Consider the following 23,379-nt stretch of genomic DNA (forward strand, 5'->3'; position numbering starts at 1 on the left):
GTGTGATTTGTTCTCTTTACTACTTTATATTACTTTTTATCAGATTGGGGGAGATTTAGTCGCTCTGTGATAAATCGTCTCTTCTTTGGGGCGACTAATCTCTCCAAACTGCCCGAATGTGGCTCATGAGGAAGCTTTCGGCAACTTTGGAAAACAAATCGCTCCGAGTGCCAACCCACCGGTGATTCAAATTCTAGCCGGCGGGATGGCACTCTGAGCATTTCGTTTTCCAAATTCGCCCGAAGTTTCCTCGTGATGCGACTTTGGAAAATGAACGCACCAATTGCCATCCCGCCAGTGATTTACATACTAGCTGGCGGGAGGCAGTTTAGGGAGAGTAGTCGCCCCAAAGAAGAGGAGATTTGTCGCTGGGCGACTAAATCTCTTCGAATCTGAGCGTCTGTCTCTGCCCTTATGCGTAGGTGACAGAACCACTTCTGAATGGTTAATTGCAGGTGGGAAGATTGGAACGGGCGTTTGTTTGTCTGATATAGCCTAATAATCTGCACGTCTATGTCCAGCTGAAGGGACTTTCTCTTTTTAAAATAAATTGGGTTTTCTGCATTCAGTTGCTTCTGAGAGTTATTTCGTTAATAGAATTTGTGGCCTTGTATTAATCCATAAAATGTGTTTAGGGGACAATGTTACAGGCGTTACTATTTTTTTAAATCATCTATGAATGTTGTCTCTCCGTTATTATAAATGAAACTCAGAATCATAAGAGTAATCATCAGAATAATCTCTTGGCCATTTCAATTCCTACTTAATTAGCTGTATGAATAATTAGGCCAGTTGTTATGCAGCTCCCTCGTCTAGTGAAAGCTGATTTCTATTCACTGCAAGATCACTCCCTTGGGCCCAACTGCATTCCTTTACTCACTGACACTGCAACAAAGAACATTCTAAAGGGCAAATGATCCCTCTAACTCAATATTATTCTTATATGAAGTATTTCATTAGTACCTCTCTTTTATAACTGCTATATGGTTGCTAGGGTTAAGCCATTAATCCTTTTTAATTATTGGGTTCAATAACAAATTGCAAGACAGGACCTGAATATAGAGAAAACAATGAAAAAAATAACAATAGCATTACCAGTTTAAGGGGAAGTTCACCTTTAAATTCACTTTTAGTTAAAGTGGTTGGTCACCTTTAAATTAACTTCTATTATGAGGGAAGTGATATTCTGAGACAATTTCCACTATCTGGTTGCTAAGGTCAAAATAACCCTAGCAACCATGCATTGATTTGAATAAGAGACTGGAATATGAATAGGAAAGGGCATTAATAGAAAGAGGAGTAATGAAAAGTAGCAATAAATATAGACGTGTAGCCTTACAGAGCATTTGTTTTTAGATGGGGTCAGTCACCCCCATTTGAAAGCTGGAAAAAGTGAGAAGGCAAGTAATTTAAGAACCATAAAAAATAAATAAAGACTAACTGAAAAGTTTAGCTTAGAATTAGCCAACCTATAACATACTAAATGAATTTAAAGGTGAACCACCCCTTTAACGTTTAATTTCAACTTTAATAACATTGCTAATCGGAGACCATTTGCAATTGGTCTTTATTTTTTAAATTCACTTGTTTTGTTTTTGAATTATTTTTCAGTGTGGAAGTTCAGCAGCTATTTGGTTGCTAGAGTTCAAGTTAACCTAGCAACAAGTCAATGGTTGGGACGACAGGCTGGAATATGAATAAAAGAGTCCTGAACAGAAAGATACAAAATTGAAGCTGGGATGGGCGAATTTTTTCGCCTTGTTTCGCCGTGGAAATGACGCCCATAGACTTGTATGGCGACGTGCGTCCAAAAAAACCAAAAATACGCGCAATGAAAACATTTAGCCGCAAGACAAATTTTTTTTGATGCTCATAGACTTTAATGGCCGTCTGCGACAATTTTTGGCGAAACGAAACAGGTCAAATTCGCCCATCCCTATTTCTTGCCAGTCTGGATAGATTACAAATTATTTGCCTACAAGAAGGAAGGATTTGGGCAATTCTGGAAGTATTGACATGTGACTGAAGGGGCTTCTGGGAAATGAAAGGATAATGAAATAGAGACATAACTTGAAACATAGAAATACACAACACAGACCTTTGGACTTTTAAATAATTTTAATTAAATTCAGTTGATAATCTCAAAAAATTCCACAAATATTTCCAGGATTGTTTAAAACAAAACAAAACAAAAAAAAAAAAGATGAAAGAAATCGCAGCTGATATGTCAGCAGCAAAGTTGAGCATTTCAGGCATTGATTTGATTTGACATAGATTATAATAGAATGAATGGACCAATGGGAAATCTCTGACACCCTCATAATAAAGGATTGCGCCTATACAAACAGCTCACGCGCTTCACTATCAGAGGCCCATAAACTAAATATGTCCCCAATTCAGGGGGGAAAAAAAGGCATCTCAGGAGTCGTAACAGCACAAAGAGCAAAGACTAGAAATCCCTCGACCAGAATGAACAGCTAATCCACAGGGAGAGAATACAAAGTGGTCTGAACCAACTGCCTAAGGAAATATATAGAATATCAAAAAAGGAAACTTTTATCCACAAAATTCTCTTTCTGCTCTTTATTATCATTGTGAGCAGTCGGACATTGCTAGAGATGAGGGCGGCTCAGCAGTGACTACAGAGAAGGAACATTACAGCATTAAACCCTTCTCTCTCTCTCTACACTGCAGCCCATTATTTTACATTGCCTAATGTCACCTTTCTGCAAATTACATTAGATAACTTGCACCGCTTCAATGTTTTCTTCCAAACTGTCCCTGCAATTGCCCAATCTGCACCCAGAAAACACTAATGGGAAGAGACGCTACACCCCTATGTTTTGCTCTTCTGCAATCCCCAAGCACAGGGGGTTCCATTCATCTCCAGTGATTCAGTATCAGGGCCGCCCACTGACATCAATTGCTGAACTACAACACATCATTCATTCGCAAGCAGAGGATGATGGGAGTTATAATTCATTAGCAGCTGGCTATCCATGAAAGGCAGAAACAAAACATGGCAGAGGCAAAATGACTTCTGGTACAAATTCCTTACTAAACAACAGCAGTTTCCTTCTACAATACAATCATTAAACAAATATAATCCTATTTCCAGTATGGAAAAACCCTCACTTCATTTAAGGTCAGGGACACACGCTCAGATTTGGGGAGATTTAGGTCAGCGACACATGCTCAGATTCGGGGAGATTAGTCGCTAGCGACTTCTTCGAGGCGACTAAATTCCCCAAACTGCCTTCCGCCGGCTAGAATGTAAATGGCAATCAGTGCGCTTCCTTTTCTGAAGTCGCCCGAAATTGCCTCACGAGAAAACTTCAGGCAACTTTGGAAAACGAAGCGCTTCGAGTGCCATCTTGCTTGCGATTTACATTCTAGCCGACGGGAGGCAGTTCGGGGAGATTAGCCGCCCCAAAGAAGAGGCAATTTATCGCCTGGCGACTAAATCTCCCCGAATCTGAGTGTGTGTCTTTGCCCTTAGTTGCCCGGCGATAAATCTCCTCCTCTTTGGGGACGACTAATCTCCCCGAACTGCCTCCCGCCGTCTAGAATCTAAATCGCTGGCGGGATGGCACTCTGAGCGCTTCATTTTTCGAAGTCGCCAGAAGTTTCCTCGTGAGGCAAAATTGGGGCGACTTTGGAAAACGAAGTGCACCAATTGCGATTCCGCTGGCGATTTACATTCTAGCTGGCGGGAGGCAGTTTGGGGAGATTAGTCGTCCCGAAGAAGAGATTTGTCGCTGGGCGACTAATCTTCCCGAATCTGAGTGTGTGTCTCTGCCCTAATGGTACGAGAGAGAAGCAGAGGAGGGTCTCTCTTTCTCTCTGTGATTAAGTATCTTCCAGGCATGAATGTGAAAGCAGCAGGTAAGTTGTTTGTGCAGAGACATCTGGTGCGTTTGCCTGGGGTGCAGCATATTGTCTATCCATACCCAGTTCCTGACTGGAGGTGAGAGATAATACGACAATCTAACCTTAGTGGGAGACTAACTATAGAAAATTGGTCCCCTAGAAATGCAGTCTTGGGGGGGGGGGGGGTGAAAAAAAAATCAGAAAAGCCCAAGTTAAACATCATTGATTCCTTGCAAAACAACATAGGATTTTTTTGCCCCCCAAAACCAGAAATGCCCTTTCTGCCCTTCCCTAAACTGTCCCTGATCCATAGAGATTCACATATACAAGGTTCACCAAGAAGAGACAGAATTATAACTTAACGTTGCTCTGCTTCATGAGAACAAACTATTTACAAAAAACAACATATTCTCTTAGACCTGAATACGATTTACCCTTAAAAAACAAAGAAATCACAAGTGCAAAAAGAATCCCCAAACAAAAATCACACGCACAAAAAGAGAAAAGATACAACAATGTGTCTAAAGGTGCATTTAGCTGCATTTCAAGAATCCTCTACTTCTGACCAATGGAAACCACTTGGGGGGTAGAAAAATAATCACATTCAAGAGTTAAATATCATGATCCACAAATGAAACAAATAGACATCAAATTAAATAGGAGGAAATGAGGAGGCAAACAGGTTGCGTTGAAGACATAAGACAACATAAAAAAAAGGCAATCGACATGAACATTAAAACACTCGCCCCCCCCATCCAAATACTATGATTGACCATAAAGCATCTGAAGTAAAACAATAAAAGACACAGTTGTGTGCTTGAAGCATGCAAACCAATGACTAGAGAGCACCAGGGGTATTAGGAATGTAGTAGTCTTGGACGAGTCTCAGAGGGAGCCAATCCATTCACATATACAATATTTAAAGATATATTGATGACAAAATGCTCCCCAAACCACGTTCAGAATTTGGGCTTAGAAATTCTCAGGGAACTAAAGCCACTCTGGGTTTTTAGAAGGACCAAAGAGTGGCCTCATCCATCTATTCAGTGTTGAAATTGTAAATCAGATAACAGTGCAGCCATGGAAACGCGAGGCAACAAAAAAAGTGGTGCCGGAATCCGCTTAAGACATTTTCGTAGGTAATTCTTGTGCATGACGTGCTCCACGACTGGTCTCTTCACTTCTTCAGCAGCCAATTCCTTCCAACTGTCAATACTATACCAGTAGTTGCATCACATCTTAGTGTCTAGTGGGTGGCTCCTACTCTTACCCACCCAAGGGGGTCCTGCCCCGCTAGACATCAACTACAACATTGCACAGCTCAACCATATTAAAATTTCTATTTTTTTTGTTATTTATTTATTTTCATTTAAAAACATCTCTTGAATAAAGTTCCATATAAAAAGTGCTTCCATTGGAAGATTTGCTGATAGCACTGGCGGAGCGGCGGAGCTTCCCCGACACTTTGCTCTTGGTGGTGCGGCTCAGCGTTGGAGAGGAGGGTTCCACTGTCTCGGCTCCGCCCAGGTCCGCGCTTGTACTTGTCGGGAGTCCTAGGAAGGAGCAGAGAAGATTTAGACTGCAGTTATTTCAAGCAAGCAATTTCTAGACAGGAAATGTAGATTTTCATGGAAAATGCTGGTGTAGAGTGCAAAAACTGCATCATGGGGCAATTTGTTGCCACTTCCAGTGCAGCTAAAAACTGGAGGCCCAAAATCCACTGCGCACCATCGCCCTATAAAGGAGACATAAGATAAATGAAACCCCCCTAATTTTGTAGGCAATAATGGCAATAATGTATACTATATGGTAGGGATGCACCAAATCCACTTTTTGGATTCGGCCAAATACTTTGTGAAAGATTCGGCTGAATACCAAACCAAATCCTAATTTGCATATGCAAATTAGGGGTGGGAAGGAGCAAACATTTTTTACTTTTTTGTTTTGTGACAAAAAGTCATGCGATTTCCCTCCCCGTCCCTAATTTGCATATGCAAATTAGGATTCGGTTCGACTGATCAGAAGGATTCGGCCAAATCCTGGCTGAATCCCGAACCGAAATCCTGGATTCGGTGCATCCCTACTATATGGTGCTGGTTTTACTTTGGGCTGTAAATTAATATTGTCTTCAAAATTATCCCCTTCATTGGAGCTCCCTATAGATATTCTCTGGTCCCTGTTCCAATTGAGGGGTGGGCGTGTCCTAACGACCCCTGCCAGAAGCACAGTAGGAGAGGGACAGCCAATCACAGCCCTGTGGACACACAAGCACAGACAGGCTTCAGTTCCCTATCAGGTCCTGCTAGCTGCTGATTGGTTCCTGTCCTACAGCGCAGTGTACTGAGTGCCGCTGGCTCCCCTGCACAACCTGGGAAAGGAGGCAGCAACAAGTGAAACAGATGGACAGGTCTAGTAGGGTTTTTTTTGCAGAAATTTTCAATAAAGTAACCAAAGCCACAACTTTTAAAACACATTTCTTCTATATCAAAAAAGTTGAATGCACTGGTACTTTCTTGTTTTTTACAGAACATGTCTCCATTAAATGGGACCTGTCACCTTAAGAAATAATTCCATATCCTATTTTATCATGTTAGTCAAGCAAAATAATCTTTATTTATATTATATAATTTATATAAATCTGGTTTCCTTCAGCCTGGGAATTTATAATTTTTTGAACATTGTTAATAAGACAAGCCTTGCATCATCTCGGAATCTTATTTTTGTGCCAGAATGGGGGACCTGATGTGCTTCCCCATGTACTGGCTACACAATTAAATGGTGAAGAGAAGTGGGGGAATAAGACACTCCAATTATTATCATTATTGTATTCCTGTTCTCTATCTCGAGTCTCCATAACCAGTTTGGAGATGCCTCATTTTACAACTGTGCATTTTTGTTAAATTCCTACTTATTTTGGTTTTAAAACTCAAAAACATTTACATGAGAACTGGGGGAATGTGTGGAGAGCAGTGACATCTAAGAAGTGCTGAATGGAAAGTGCCTAAGGCAGACAATATATGATTGACAGCTGAGGTTTTTAAACAAGTTTACAACAGGTATGGATGTTTTAATAAAAATAAAAAAATTTGGATTTCATGTTTAATTTGAAAAGGACTTTGATTACGGTATACAGGTTTTAATGTCTGGGTGACAGGTCCACTTTAAATAAAAATTGCTTTTATAGCGCATACTATGTTCATTGTATATATACTGCACAAACTGCACTATCATCAACAGAACACAAATCAATCAGTGGCCCCTCCAAATGGGGCTCATTGCAAATGGCGCCAATGAACCCCCTTAGTCCCAGCACTGGGGCAGCTTTTTCCATAGATACATGTATATTGCACAATGGGATGTCATCAATCTGAATAGCCCTAAAACAGTATCTGGATCATATGGACACTCCTTTTGTGCATTGTATCTGCAGTGTTATCAACACAATGATACACACAGAACATAGTTCAACTACAGCAATATGCTCTATTGAAAGTGAACAAGCATCTGTTACAGTGAATGGAATACAACGGGCAGTTGTCACTTGTGATTTGGTCCTTAAATACCGACCCATCTCTGTCATCATTCAAAGTCCTAGTGACACGAAACGCGTTAGGCATGAGTTGTTTATACAAATAAAATATTTCTATTTTTACGTACTACTAGTCTGATCTATGCGTGACCTACTCGAGCGCCTTGCTACAACATTTTGTTTCTTCATAAACAGATTATCCGCCTTCTTGAGCTGAGGGCCTGGGGCAGGAGCACCTAGGCCACCCATTGAATTCGATGAGTTATTTTACGGGCAAAATATTTATGCTTATACATATTTGTTTGATGTGCACTTGTCACCCAAGCCCGGGACGGGTCCCTAAAGCAGCGCCCTGAAGTATAAGAGACACGGCTTCCTTTGCCACAGCTTTCGAGTCTCCAACATTAAGACAATGACGCAAGGCAGATTCCCTGACTGCGCACACTGATATTTTAATCACTACGCAATTATTCCCAGGTGAAGGTCACAACTAAAGAGCTCGAGTGAATAGGACCAGATGAGGTTGCCGCTATTAAACACAACACAAAATGAATAAAATGAAAGCCTGTGCGGAACGAATCTTTCCCAGTACAATTATAAAGCACGGAGGAATTCAGAAGCGTATGTTGCAATCTAGGACGGTTGTTGCCTTTGTTCTAGCGGAGTCTCCCTGGGCAGTAGGGTTAGAGGGAATTTCATTTCATCAGGCTCTCGAGCTGCATCATCTTTAAATCATGAATCACGAGGCAGAAGTGCTGATGTAAAAGCCATGTGCTAACCCTTTCAATGCAATCACAATACACAACGATCGGCAACTGACAGAAACAGGAATGAAATGAATGCAGTCATATGTTGCACTGGATACGGGTTATTATGCCTTTCCGGCACGGTACCAATAGATCTGCTAAACGGGCCTCAGAGAACCAATCATTAATGTAGGACACACTGTGCTGCAAAATCACCAGCATTTTCATTACGTGTACAGAGCCCGGGCAACCAGATTGTGGACAGGTCATTCCCATTCTCTGACTTTTGCAGCCACATTACAACTGGGGAGATCAGGTAAGCAGTGGCCAGAGATGATAGTTGATAGACTTTGCAAATATATTGCAATATATGGACAAACAATCTGTTTTGTTTAAAGGGTAAGGCATTATTTTAGTAGCTTAAGGCACAAAATGTCTCAATGTCTTAAATATATTGATAATGGGTTGAGTGCAGAGGACTCTTGTATTTGTCTATATGTATTTTGTGGTCACAGTCTCATTGCACTCCCACTAAGCGCTAGTCCACACGAGTAGATTCGGGGAGATTTTGTCGCCTGGCGACTAATTGCCTCGTCTTTTGAGCGACTATCTCCCGGAACTGCCTCAGCGTTTTTCCCCATAGGCTACAAAGAAAAGTTGCCTCAGTGAGGCAACTTCCGGCGTCTATAGAAAACGCATCGCCGCGTGTGCATTAGCGCAGGCGACTTTTCATAGCAACCTATGGGGAAAAACGATGAGGCAGTTCGGGGAGATAGTCGCTCAAAAGACAAGGCGATTAGTTGCCAGGCGACAAAATCTCCCCGAATCTCCTTGTGTGGCCTTACCCTTAATGGTATTAAAAATTAGCGAGTGGTGAGCACAACTTTCCCTTGTTTGTTATAGTTTATACAGGAGCAGTGACCAGCTCCATGTTGTAGCTCCCACCCTTCCCAGCTATAGTCAGGTGATCCCACTGGTGGCCAATAAAAGGGCAACCAAGTTTGGGAGTTTTAACAAGTAAGTTGCAGGTAAAACGTAGTGAAAGTTGAGTGTAGGACTGGCCATACCAGGGATGACTTTGACGTACTTGGCCAGTTTAAATATATTGCAATATATGGACAAACAATCCCTGTTTTGTTTAAAGGGTAAGGCATTTTTTAGCAACTTAAGACACAAAATGTTTCAATGTCCTAAATATATTGATAATGACTTAAGTGCAGAAGACTCTTTGCCCAAAGATGATATTTGGCATAGAGCAAGGGTCAATCAACACTACTGACTTCAGGTAGGAGTAATAGTTTTCTAATGATGCTTTAATCACATAAAAGGCATTTGGCTCAACCCTCTCTTGGTTTGATGGCAGCAAAAAATTCTCTTTGTCCTTTGTCACCAACTGTTGCAGAACAATAACTGAATCAGCAATGCCTCTCCTTTCCTCCTATACTTGGTACCCTGCAGCAGAACATAGAAGAAGGGCTCCCTGGACCACCACTGAATTTGACACCCAATTCTGCATCTAATGTTTGGTTTCCTCCTATATGAAGTGTGCTATGAGTAGAGCAATTCTAAAATGTTTCTGCTTTTATAGTGCAAGTATAGATTCAGAGAGAGAGATCTCACAGATCCCTGCAGCACTAATAACAGCAGTTGTCCGTGCTTGAATACAAATGGCAGGCAGTTGAAAGTAAGACATAACCAGCATGTTGTGGTCGACACTACTTTGCTGCACTGTTACTGGGGCTGGAGAAAGATGGAAGTACTAAAACCACTGCTTCGTGGCCTTCAAGCTGTTATTTTAGCAAATGGGCAAAGGAGCTTTATTAACTGGTGACCATACGGGGCAAATTTGAGGCTACTCGCTTCAGTGGTGCTTTAATAAATGCTCCCCTATGGTGTTTACATTATGTGCCAGTAGATGCCAGGCAAATTTCAGTAGGCAATGACTTCTAGATTAACATCAATTAAAACTGAAGAGAACTGGTCCATAATGATTATGACGTCTCTACTGCAGGCTGTTTCTCCAATTCGACCGTTGATCTAATAATAGATCTTAAGGTGGCCATACATGGGCCGATAAAAGCGCCTGACAAAAGGTGCCCATACACTGAGAGATCCGCTCGTTTGGCAATGTCGCCAAACGAGCGGATCTCCCTCCGATATGCCCACCTTGAGGTGGGCAATATCGGGCTGATCCGATCGTGGGCCCTAGGGCCCAACGATCGGATCCTAACGATGCCTAACGGGCGGTCGGATCGCGGGACCGCATCAACGAATAGATGGAGCCGCGATCCGACGGGATTTTTTTGTCCCATCTGATCGAGATCTGCCCATATCTAGATCGGTGAAGCCCGTCGGGGGGCCCCATACACGGGCCAATAAACTGCCGACACGGTCTGTCGGCAGCTTTTATCGGCCCGTGTATGGCCACCTAAAGTCGGTAGCTTATTGGGCTGTGTATGGGGCACTCAGACAGGCTTCCCCATGAATTGGCCAGATGTCAAATAGGCAGGTTTAAAAATCCCATCAGATTGGGGATCACATTGGTTCATTGATGTGGTCCTTGCTCCCACCGCCAGCATTCCTGGCCTTGTGATCTCATCGTTGAGCCCTAGGGCCCATGATCGGATCAATTGGCAAGATTTGCTCTCCAAATAAGCAGATCTGCCCATTTATGGTCAACTTTAGAATTAGAGTAAAGCTTGCCATGCACTGACAGATCTTTCCCTGATATGCTCACCTTGAGGTGGATCACATTCACAGGGATACAGGATGTCGGCATCACCGAGCCCTAAAGAGACTTTTAAACCTGTCTGAATTGATCAGAAAATTGCCCAGAAATAGATCGAGTAAACCCACTGGAGTGCCCCATACACATGCAGATAAACTGCTGACTGAAGAAGTCATGTCGGTAGATAAAATTTGCCTGTGTATGGCCACCTTTAGGGGTAGATTTATCAAAGAGTGAAGTTCGAGATGTCCACAGTCCGCAGACTGAAATACCGCCTCTATCCATTAATTTCTATGGAATTTTTAAAGGCGTATTTATCAAAGGGTGATAGTGAAAGTTCACCATTTGATAAACACGCCTTTAAAATCCCATAGAAGTTAAGGGAGAGAGGCGGTATTTCACTCTGTGGACATCTCTAACTTCACTCTTTGATACATCTACCCCTTAGACTCCCTAAAACAGCCAGCCGCTGGGATCTGCCCATCAGAAACAAATGGAGACAGGGAGATAATGTAAAATAAATTGACAAGGAGCTAATTTAGAACATTCAAAGTGTGTAAAGCTCACCCTACATTACTCCAGACTTGGTTGTTGGCTTATTGGCTTGTGTGTGGGGCCACAATGATTCCTGCCTGTTATCAGCAAGATATCTATTGGGCTATTGAATTGCATTGTTGATGTGGCCCTGTCGATAGGCAGCTACAGCAAAACCTTGGATGCTGGGGATCTAGAGCCACAAAGCAGACAAAACAAAAGGTGCAGAGGGTTTGCTTCTAAAGACAACGTTTGTGTTCTGTCTTGTGCTGGAATGTGAACATTAATAAAGTTGACTCGTTTCTCTTTGTTTACTGTCTCATTTCTATTAGTCTTCTTAAAAACGGCAAAAAGGGGACAGAAAAAACAAAGCTTTCGTACAGCAAATTTAAACATGTTTGGGCCTTTGTTATCTCAGGTGCAGTATACATCACTATGCTATTCAGGAATAACCCTGTAGAAATACCTTCACTCTCCCAAAATTCCACAGGGGTCATATAATGTAAAGCAGTGTGAGGTCACCGCCAGTACCTGCCACCCAAGAGTTTCATTGTTCACATTGGCCTTTATGCTTCCCAATAAACATACTATCTATACAATCACAATGAAGTCCACACTCCTCCCTCTGTTCCCCAGTAAGTGGGCTCAATGGCTCATTGTGAAAGAACTTAAAAGGAATGTCATTAAAGCATCACTCTAAAGGAATTCTGCACAATGCTTTGAGTTTAAGTGAGTGAACACAACTTTCTGCAGGCCCACACCACCACTGATACATTTTAACTGAACATTGCAGTTACAGGAATGCAATTCAGTGGGAAACGCATGAAAAAAAAAAAAAAAATGGCCGGATTTAGTCAATTTAATTGTTTCAGGGACTGGGAAGGAAAGGGAATTGCTTCCCTTGTTTATTTCTGCATTGGGCAGGGAAGTGGGCTATGAGTCTCCTTTGTGTCTCCGATGCTTCTTTATCTAGTCGCCTACAATGAATGGACCATATAAAACATGTTATAGAGGTTCTGACTGCAGTGCAGCATAAAGCTCTTGTGGGTTGACAAAAGAATGAGCCGAACCTCCATTTATAGACCCGTGCTTGACCCGCCCATCTCTGATGTCACAAAAGGGGTGGGGTAGACGCACACCTATAAATGGAGGCTGCCAGAGTTGAAAGCCGGCAGAATACAGTCGAATCTGCCTGCGACCTGCAAAATGTGTGTGGAAGTCTGGACTGGGCTTCAAAATAGACTTTCAAGTACACAGAGGCCCAAACATTCTCCCACCAGACCAATCAATAGTGACTGTCTATAGCATGTTACAGAAGCCCCTCTGGCCAGAGTCGGACTGGGGGGCCAGGGGCCAATGGAGACTTCTGTCCAGGGCCCCCCTCTGAATTCCCCTGGTGCACCACTGTGCGTACTGCCCTGCTCCCCTCCGCCGAGCATGTGCGCACTTCATTTTTATCATGCGGTCGCGGCAGGAAACCTCCTGAAACTCGTAGATCTGGGTTGGTGGGACCCACCGGGTTTTTTCCCAGTGTCCCGTCGGCCCAGTCTGACCCTGCCTCTGGCATTTGCCTGTAGTATGACATGTTTTGAAATCAAATGTAGTAGAAGTCATGTCTCCTTTATTTAGTCTAACTCTGATGGCATTTCTTTCAGGTAACAGAAAATATTAAGATAAAGACATTGATGTAGCATGTCTTCTCCAGGGCCGGATTGTCAATCTGTAGATTCTGGCAAGTGCCAGAGGGGCTGCTGTTTATACATACCTCCCAACATTTTTGAAACAGAAAGAGGGACAAAAAAGATTTGCCGTGCCGAAATGTTATTGACCACACCCCCTAATTACCATGTTTTACCAAATATGGCAGTATATGAAAGTTTGAACACATTTCTTTGTTTTTTATGTGTTATTACAGTTTTGCTAATGAAGGTGAATTGCCTTTAAGTTTCCCCAAGAGACCTGCTTATCTTAAATTATTACAATTGTTTCTTGCTTTTCTTACAATTGTTTCTTGCTTTTCTTAAATTGCTACAATTGTTTTTTTTGCTTTTCTTAAATTGCTACAATTGTTTCTTTGCTTTTCTTAAATTGCTACAATTGTTTCTTTGCTTGTCTTACATTATTACAACTGTTTCTTCGCTTTTCTTAAATTATTACAATGGTTTGTTTGCTTTTCTTAAATTATTACAATTGTTTCTTTGCTTTTCTTAAATTGCTACAATTGTTTCTTTGCTTTTCTTAAATTGCTACAATTGTTTCTTTGCTTGTCTTAAATTATTACAATTGTTTCTTTGCTTTTCTTAAATTGCTACAATTATTTATTTGCTTTTTTAAAAATTATTACAGTTCTTTCTTTGCTTTTCTTCAATTGTTACAAATGTATCGAAGTGCACCTGGTGGATGCTCTGAGCTCTCTGCCAAAAGCCAATTAAGTTAGAAACTTTGTATCTTTTTCTGGCTGTTCAGTGCAGGAGATCAAAGAGAAAGTCGGGGCATTTCAGTAACAAGCCGGGACTGTGGGTGGAGCTGTCAAAATCGGGACTGTCCCCCAAAAAAATGGGACAGCTGAGAGTTATGTATTGGGTCTGTTTGGGCCTCTGTGTACTTGAAATGCCAGGGACTATTTTGAATTACAGTCTCTGATATTTTTTGGCGGGAGACCCCTTTTTCTCTGACATAATAACAGGCAGTGACACAATCTTGGGCTTATTCTATTCAATACAGATAAGTCATGGGTGCTGACACTATGGTGTGCTTGGAATTGTAATAAAACATTTAAAAGGCAGCAGGTTGGACCTCCCTGGGGTAGATGGTATGTCATATGTAGAGGCAAGGCATATGGTCTCCAGCTGGCCTATGTCCATGCAGAGGCATGCATTCTACAGAGAAGTAAGGTTTCCTTGTGTGCATATGGACAGACCCAGCTGCCACTGACTATAGGCAATAAAATGTGCAGGTGCAATAAAGCTAATATAACCCTTCATAAGAATTACTCAAAAAAAATTATTGTAATATAGGGATGTTAAAAAAACTAGTATAATTGGAAGGGATATATCCAGATTACCATTTCAATTATTACTCTTTTTTGGTTTCTACTGAGCTTTTAGATAAAGATCCCACATAGATTAGATCTCAGTCATTCAAGGGTAAATAACCCTCCCGCAAAAGGGAAATAAATGGTGTTAGCCGGCCTTGCAGTAATCCTTTGTATCAGGAGTTTCCTTTTTTTTCTCTCCCCTGTATTCAATGATTTATTTTACAAAACCTTCATCAAACAGTGTCCGGGAGTACAAAGCAGTGTGGTTGAGGAAAGGAACATTTATTAAAATTCATCAATTCAAAATAATTTAAAGAAAACTTCTCTGTGAAAAAATGCAGATGCTGGTGAGTCTGGGAGGGTTTAGGCATGGAAATTCTTTATCCCTTTTTTTTTTTGTGCTCCCTGAGGGCATGGAGATAGGGGGAGGGAAGCGGCTTTTTGTATCATATGTTCCTGCAGCTAAACAGAATGGCAGATGGTCAAAATAATACAAATTCAGCCAATTGGGCAAAGCAGCATTCATGCAAGCGACTCAACAATAGCAGCTCCTGCGCATATGGGGAAAAAAAAAATAAAGTGGTGCAGTCCAAACAGGCCGGGTTGTGTAGAGACAGGACACACCTAGGTGCTTCACAAGCTCCCACAACATTCCATTAGCCGGAAAAGTTTGTGCATTCCATCAGTCACAACTTTCTTCTGGCAAATCCTTAACTATGCAATCAACCTTGAAGCGCCTTGTGAAGGCCTTTTTGATTGATAGCGAGACGGCAGCTGCACAACGAGCAAGTAATAACCGCGCAAGATAAAGCCTTTCATACAAATATTGTAATTCCACTTGCAAGCTGCCTGGCACGAACTCTAATTACTTGGCCTTTTTCTTCTAATGAAACTTTGAAGATCTATTTCCCCCAGAAGGCTGGGAGCCAATTAACCCTTTCAGTGCCGTGGGGGCGGTGTGTGTGCCTTGGCTGGGAGAGCAATAAGGCACTTAGGGGCAGATTTTTTTATTATCAAAACTTTCAAATTCGACTAAGCAGTTATTCAAATTCAATTTGAGATTTTTTTTTATTTTTTTTTAATCGAATTTGATTTTTTTGAGATTCATCATACTCTGGCCCTTTAAGAAACCCGAATTTGACTATTCGCCACCTAAAACCTGCCGAATTGCTGTTTAAGTTAATGGAAGATCAATTTGGAGTTTTTAAAATTCGAATCAAATTAGATTCTAGTTTTTCGGGTCGATTTAATTCATCTCAGTTTAAAAAATTAGATTTTCTGAATAAATTTCCATTGGTCAAATTTTGACTTTATGGGAGTTTTTAAAAACTCACATGAATCCGAAATTCGACCTTTGATAAATGTGCCTCCCTGTGTCACCGTCATTGAAGTAGCTGATGACATTTGAAAACAAACAGGGGGAATTAACTGGGGAACAAGGTAAAGTCTGATTTATTTATTACATTTTAACCGCACAGATGTTGCCCGACTCCCTGGCATTAGGTTGGATCATTATCACCCTAATTAGATGTAGTTTTACAGAGATGCTATAAACAAATACATTATCTACTGATACATATCTTTTATCTCTGACAACAGGGGGGGGGGTATTTACTGAAACTCAAATGTATCTCTTTTTTTTTTTATAAAAACAAAGTGGACAACACCCATACACAAATGTAACCCATTTATCCAAAAATCAGCTCGAAAAAGTGCAAAAAAACTTCAACATAACTTCAACAGCTAGGGTATTTTCACATTAGGATTTTTCGTAGTTTTTTGGTTTTATTAAATATCTAAAAAAAAATTTCAAAAAAATTAACGTTCCCCCCCCTTCTAAAAATTAAAGTTTTCCCTTTTAAAAACACGACTAGAAACATTTTAGGTTTAATAAATAGGTCACCTAGAGTGTGTTAGTCTGGACAATGTTTACTTATCCCATTAATACAGGTATGAAACCTGTTATCCACAGTGCTTGGGGCCTCAGGTTCTTTCTGTAATTTGGATCTTCATACCTTGAGTCTAATAGAAAATCATGTAAACATTAAATTAATCCAATAGGCTGGTTTTGCCTCCAATAAGGATTAATTATGTCTTAGTTGGGATCAAGTACCAGGTACTGTTTTATTTTTACAAAGAAAAGAAAACCATTTTTAAAATTTGAATTATTTGATTAAAATAACAGGTTTGAATAAAAGCTTTCTGGATAACTTTCTGAATAACGGGTTTCTGGATAACAGGTCCAACACCTCTATTATAGAAATAATCACTGTTCTGATAGAATTTATGCGCTACATTAGATGCCCCATGCTTTAGTCTATACAAATGTTTGAATATTATCAATAAAATATGTGCAGCAACCTGTGAAAGGAAAGATGAATTTGGGCATTATTGCACTATTATTGCATTATTGAGCACTGCCCAGAGAGGCCAAGAATTTGACGTTTCAGGTTATATTTGAATACTTCTATTACTAATAGCTATGCATGCAATTATAGTAATAATACTAATAATGCAAACTGTTTATAGGTGTGTATATTCTGTGTATTATATATTATGTTTTCTATGCTGTGCTGCTAATGGCTATATATTAGCAGTTCAGCAGTTATGTTATTGGAAAAAGTTCACTTAAATTTTGTGTTTAGGCGATTTGTTAGCAGTCTTCTGATTGGATCGAATTAATTGAAATTCTGTGTGAAGTTTGTTGGCTATTAGCCTATGACTAAGTGCCCCATTTAGGCACAAAACGCGTCAAGCTTAACTATGTTAAAGGTTGTAGGACCGTTTTAATAAAATAATGGACAGCATTTACAGACTAAGGTCCTGTTTGTGTGGGCTCATTTATACAACAATTGGTTTGGCCAAAAATAAGCCCATTTTGCTTTTAGGTAGCTCCGCTGAGAGTTCATATCATCAATCAAAAGAGCCCCTAAAAAGCCAAATGAGTGAGTTCTAAAATAATGTGGCAATTTATTAAATATCCCTTGCTGAAGCTAGATACCAGCTCTGAAAGCTTTGACATCATAATGTTCTATGAAGTTCAGGGCTTGTCTCAGTTTATGTGCAAGTCGATGGGACCTGTTATCCAGAATGTTTGGGACCTGGGGCTTTGCGGATAATGGATCTTTATGTAATTTGGATCTTAATACCTAAAGTCTATTAGAAAATCATTTCAACATTAAATAAACCCAAATAGTCTGGTTTTGCTTCCAATAAGGATTATTTATATCTTAGTTGGGATCAAGTACAAGCTACTGTTTTATTATTACAGAGAAAAAGGAAAACATTTAATAAAATGTGGTTATTTGGATAAAATGGAGTCTACGGCCTTTCCGTAAATCGGATCTTCCTGAATAATGGGTTTCCGGATAACAGACCCCATCCCATACCTGCACTATTACATTTCATTTCAACAGCTTTTTTTGGGTAACTGGATTTATACGTTTCCATATAACATATGTATAAATCACGAATACCAATATCAGGTGTGAGTTTGTGTGCATTAAGATGCAAATGGTTATTTCTCTACAATGTGATAGAAATGGAGCTGGTATGGCAGCAGCGAGCCCTTTCACTACTCCTAGTTGTACGGTATAATTGTAAATTGGCCAGACAAACAAGCAGAGCCAAAGAGCGTGCAAAGGTTACACCTGGCGTGTGTCCAGCCTGCTCTCTCCAATCTTTTAGGCTTGAGCCGCTCAGTGTTTCCCCTCTTCTTTTGTCTCTTTTTTCCTCTCCCAGCTGTTCCATTCAGAAGCCCAATCTGCCCTCCCAGCCGCCCAGAAAAAAAAAAAAAAAGAGGTACTTATTAAGTTTAGCGAACTCAAAGGGCCAAAGCTTGCACAGCACGTGCCGATTCTTATCTGTGCTATCTCTAGATCCTATTCAGAGCTTCTTAGGCTTACAGAGAAAAGGCAGGAGGAGAAAAGTAAATGGATTGCAATCCCATTGGCTCCCCTGCAGCAATTCAAACAAAAGTGCAAGCAACAAAGACATTTTCCAGTATATGGCAGGTGCTGGTGTCATATTCCGCCCCAAGCAAACAGAAGAAACAGAAGAAAAGGCAAAGAATGTGCTTTTGCGCTGAAGCTCAGACATGCAGGGGCAGGGGAAATACTAACAGTATTGTCAGTGCCAATACACAGTCAGGTGTTAATTCCCAGTGCCACTTGTTTCACAGGAGCTTTGCGGGGAATGTGCTTCCTTTCATACAAACGCTTTTTTTTCTATGTCGTTTTGTTTTCTTTATTCGTTTTTTTTTTCTTACAAGCCACAAAATAAAGGGTGAGTGGAATAAAGCTGCAGTGAAACAAGCTGTGGGGGTGAGGGAGTGCAGCCCCTAGAAATTCAAATCTTACCTTTTTTTTTCATTACCAGAAAGAGACTTTTACATATTAATCTGAAAAGGGATGGGGGGGGGAGAACAAAATAAAATCCAGTAAGTAAAAACATCTGCTTGACATGCACATTTATCAGAGAAAAGGCACAGTTTGTTTGTTAGTGTACAGCACAATGTGGGCATCCTGGTTTGCTGGTTACTGTGCAAATGTACATTATTATCCTTTATTTATACAGCCTCAATGTATCTGCAGCACTGTGCACATTATACATAATCATATCACTTCCTCCCCCACAAGAGCTTACAATCTAAGGTACCTATCGCTTTCACCTACACTATCAACAATTGTTTTAGAAGTCAGATAACCTGTCCGACATGGGGAGAACCTTACGAATGCCACGCAGATAGTTCTCTGGCTGGAATTGAACCACTACCCGCTGCACCATTGATTTTCTCTTTAGTGTACAGAGGAAAGGATAAAAGTACATGGTAGTATGCACGTTACTGTGTAACAGAAAGCACACTACTGTATGTACACCCCACCTTGCTTTTTGCTGCTCAATGGAATGGACAATAGAACTGTAACTAGTCATTACAATGCATTTTTTTCCACTAATATACATATTCCTGTGTCCTACAATAGTCTATGGACAAAGAGTACAGCAATACTGTGGTATACCTCATTATAGGAACAGGTATGGGATCCCTTATCAAGAAAGCTCTGAATTATGGGGTGGCTATCTCCCAGAGATTCCATTTTAAGCAAATAGTTCTAATTTTTAAAATAGGTTTTCCCTAAAACAGTAATGGGATCTGTTATCTGGAAACCCGTTATCCAGAAAGCTCAGAATTACAGAAAGGCTGTAGACTCCATTTCATCCAAATAATACACATTTTTAAATAGGATTTCCCTTTTCTCTGTAATAATAAAACAGTAGGTTGTACTTGATCCCAACTATAATATAATAAATCCTTATTGGAAGCAAAACCAGCCTATTGGGTTTTGTTTAATTTTTACATGATTTTCTAGAAGATTTAAGGTATGAAGATTACAGAAAGACCTATTATCCAGAAAACCCCAGGTCTCAAGCATTCTGGATAACAGCACCTTGTACTTGATGGTTACTGAGCCGCATGAATCCATATTGGTGGCAAAAACAATTCTATTGAGTTTATTTAATGTTTTAATTATTTTAAGCAGATTTAAGGTGAACTAAACTAAATTACGGAAAGGTCCCTTATCGAGAAACCTCAGGTCCCAAATGTCCTGGATAACAGATCTCATACTTGAAAACGTCTTAACCAAAGCCTCATGCAATAGTGATGCAACAGCTGGGGGTTCCCACAATATCTGTAACATTCTTAAAATGAATCTTTTCTAGGAAAATAAATGTATGCAAAATATCAGTGCGGTCTATGTCGATTACCCATATATATATCTGGGGAGTAGATTATATAAAAATATTGACGTTTATGTAGCCCTAAGTATTTCACGTAGATGACTCAATCTTAATCATGTATGTGTAGGGAATAATGGAGATTCCCATTGATCATAAAGTAGAATGAGCTGCAAAAATCCTAGCATTGATGCACTGTGACTTGGAATTTCCTAGTGTGAAATAATGCAGCAACTTATCAAAATCCAGTAGGAAAATGCACCAGCCCCGACGGAGCACTAATGAAATGCTCCCATGATTCAGCCTGAACTTTCCTTTTGGCATGACTGTATTCAGTTGTATGAACAATGTTAATGCAGGGCAAGTTTATGGCACACGGTTATAGTTCAGCAAGTTAGCAGGACATTCATACTCAGACACAGGATAGTTTGTGTTCCATATAAAAGGAAAGCTGCAGCCAGATATTTCTTATATCTAAGATTTAGGGAGACCTTAAAGAGAAAGCTTAGAAGATTAGCATAGAAGAAAGGAATGGCTGGGATGGAGAAAAAGAAGTAGAAGGTGAGGTGGGGGGTGTGGAACAGATGTAGGCACAGAAGGGGAGAAGACATGTAGAAGGGTGAGGACACAATGGGTCAGAAATGAACAGGGGGAGGAGACTGGCTGAAAGGAGTAACAATAAGGAGAAGGATAACAGACACTGAACAAGGGCCCCACTGGGACAGGAGAGCAGAAGTCATATTGCTGACGGCTGGATAGATGTTGGAGTGAAACGGTTCCCTAGTTATTATGCAGGCTGTTCCTTCCAACAGACACGGCCATAAGGTGGATCTTATTTAAGTGGGACATTTCATGCATCAAGCTTTGTGGCTATCCCTCCATCTCTCCTGCCTGCAAACTTTCTCTTTCTGATGTGGGAACATTTCTCTCTTTACAGTGAGGTATATTCTATGAACCCCATTCGCCGGCACCTACAGTTCAGTTCTTACAACTTTATTACTTTTAACAATAAGCCTTTGCGGAAGAGACATGAACTGATAAAACAGTTGAACAAAGAAAATAAGGATTTTGTTGACCTATTCATACAAATAAAAATTACCAAAAAACAAGCCGACCTTTCTTTGCACTTTTGCGAGCGTGACGGCTCAATAGCGGGATTATGAAAACTTTGTAAATATAAACGATGGAAAGGATAACTGATCATTAAGCAGAAATAAATGCAGGGACATGCTGGAAGTGAAAGAATGATATATAATTCATCTCCAGCATCCCTCTTTCCTCCTCCCTGGCCTCCGCTCCAGACGCCAGCCCACCCTCAAGCTATGACAGCTGTTAAGCAGCGCTCGTCTCCGCCCCAAGACAGCACAGAAGATACACAACTGCTGTTCTTTAAACGGTTAAGCTGGGGGGAACACCATGCATACGGCAGCTCAATTACACTGCTATGGGGGCATTTCTATTTCCAGCATGCGACTCTGAATGGAGGGCCTCGTAAACAATGAAAATTGGAGTTGCAAGACAATGAATTAGTAGGGATCAGCAAGTGTGAATGGCCTTTTTCAAATTGGAAAGGAGGAGGGGGGGAAGAGGGAGGGACTTAAATAACAATAGTAAAGAAGTTCACTGGTGCTGTAATATTTGCCTGATTTTGCTTTAGGAATAGTAGCACATCAATGTAAGATATTAAATTCATTAAGGGCAGAGACACGCTCATATTTGGGGAGACTTAGTTGCCCTGCGATAAATCGCCTCTTTTTCGGGGCGGCTAATCTCCCCCGAACTGCCTCCCGCTGGCTAGAATCTAAATTGCCGGCGGGATGGCAATGAGTGCAATTCTTTTTCTGAAGTCGCCCGAAGTTGCCTCACAAGCAAACTTCAGAAAATGAATCGTTCAGAGTAGCATCCCGCCGGCAATTTAGATTCTAGCCAGCGGGAGGCAGTTCGGGGGAGATTAGCCCCAAAGAAGAGCCCCGAAGAAGAGTCGATTTATCGACGGGCGACTAAATCTCCCCAAATCTTAGTGTGTGCCCTTACCCTTAAAGGCCATATAAACCCTCCAGCCACATTAAACAAATGTTCTTGTGAGCATTTGTGCAATGCAAAGTGTTTGCAACAATTTGGGTCTTAAAACCAAAAGCAACTAATCTTAGACTCTACTGAAGGTACAGGGTGGGTAACAGATTACACCAAACTCTGTTCATGTTATTAAAGTATTTTCTGTATGACTCTCTGACAGCCAGGGCGGAATTTTATTTGCAGAAGGCTTTTCCCAGCTCCAGTGTACTACTCGACACTTCCTACTACTACTACTACTACTACTACTACTACTACTACTACTACTACTACTAACTGGAGAGCTGCTGAATAAAAGGTTAACGAACTCAAAAACCACAAATAAAAACAAATTGCAGATTCTCTCAGAATATCACTCTCTACATCATACCGAAAGTGAACAACGTGTATACCCCGATATGAAAGCTTTTGCTATCACAAAGGCCAATAGATAGGATAAGTTCCTGAACTTGCTAGTGGATAGGATAGGCTTCCAGAAGAATGTAATCAGTTATTATATGTTCTATCAATTAAAAACAAGTTACTTGAGGTTTTTAAGGGAAAAAATCCTTTAGCTGGTTCTTAAAGGAGTGGTTCAGTTTTAGTATGTTATAGAATGGCTAGTTGTAAGCAACTTTTCAATTGGTCTTCATTTTTTTTATTTATAGTTTTCAAATTATTTGCTTTCTTCTGACTGTTTCCAGCTTTTCAAATGGTGGCTACTGACCCCATATGAAAAAACCAAATGCTCTGTAAAGCTACAGTTTTATTGTTATTGCTACTTTTTTGCATTAATCACATTTCTATTTAGACCCTCTCCTATTCAATGCATGGTTGCTAGGGTAATTGGCACCCAAGCAACAAGACTGCTGAATGAATAACTCAAAAACCACAAATAATAAAAAAATTTAATCCAGTTGCAAACGGTCTCAGAATATCACTCTCTACCTCATACTAAAAGTTAATGGAAAGGCAAACAACCCCTTTAATAGTACTGCCCTATTTATCATTTGCATTGGGGCAATTAACTAATAAACCATATGTTTGCCAGTGGGATAGCAATAAAAATAACATTAAAGATGTCTGTGAAGCCCTTGGGTGGTCTGGAGGGCCCGCATGCAATCCCGGGGGCCGTGGGTTAAATTTT

The 23,379-nt window shown here is 40.6% G+C and overlaps 1 protein-coding gene across 4 annotated transcripts in view; it reads right to left on the minus strand.

The window, feature by feature from the left end:
- Positions 1 to 4,629: 4,629 nt before the first annotated feature.
- ralgapa2.L (Ral GTPase activating protein, alpha subunit 2 (catalytic) L homeolog) overlaps positions 4,630 to 23,379 on the minus strand; it is a 223,123-nt gene continuing 204,373 nt past the window's right edge. For 3 of the 4 annotated variants that reach the window (XM_018262908.2, XM_041562670.1, XM_041562669.1), the window contains one exon: positions 4,630 to 5,423. In XM_018262908.2, the coding sequence (XP_018118397.1) occupies positions 5,236 to 5,423 (188 nt within the window). In that variant the 3' untranslated portion in view covers positions 4,630 to 5,235. Of the gene's footprint in view, positions 5,424 to 18,802; positions 18,844 to 23,379 lie in introns of all 4 variants that reach the window. The other variant, XM_041562672.1, reaches the window with a different exon arrangement.

The sequence above is a fragment of the Xenopus laevis genome, chromosome 5L (genome assembly GCF_017654675.1).
Source record: "Xenopus laevis strain J_2021 chromosome 5L, Xenopus_laevis_v10.1, whole genome shotgun sequence".
NCBI lineage: Eukaryota > Metazoa > Chordata > Amphibia > Anura > Pipidae > Xenopus > Xenopus laevis.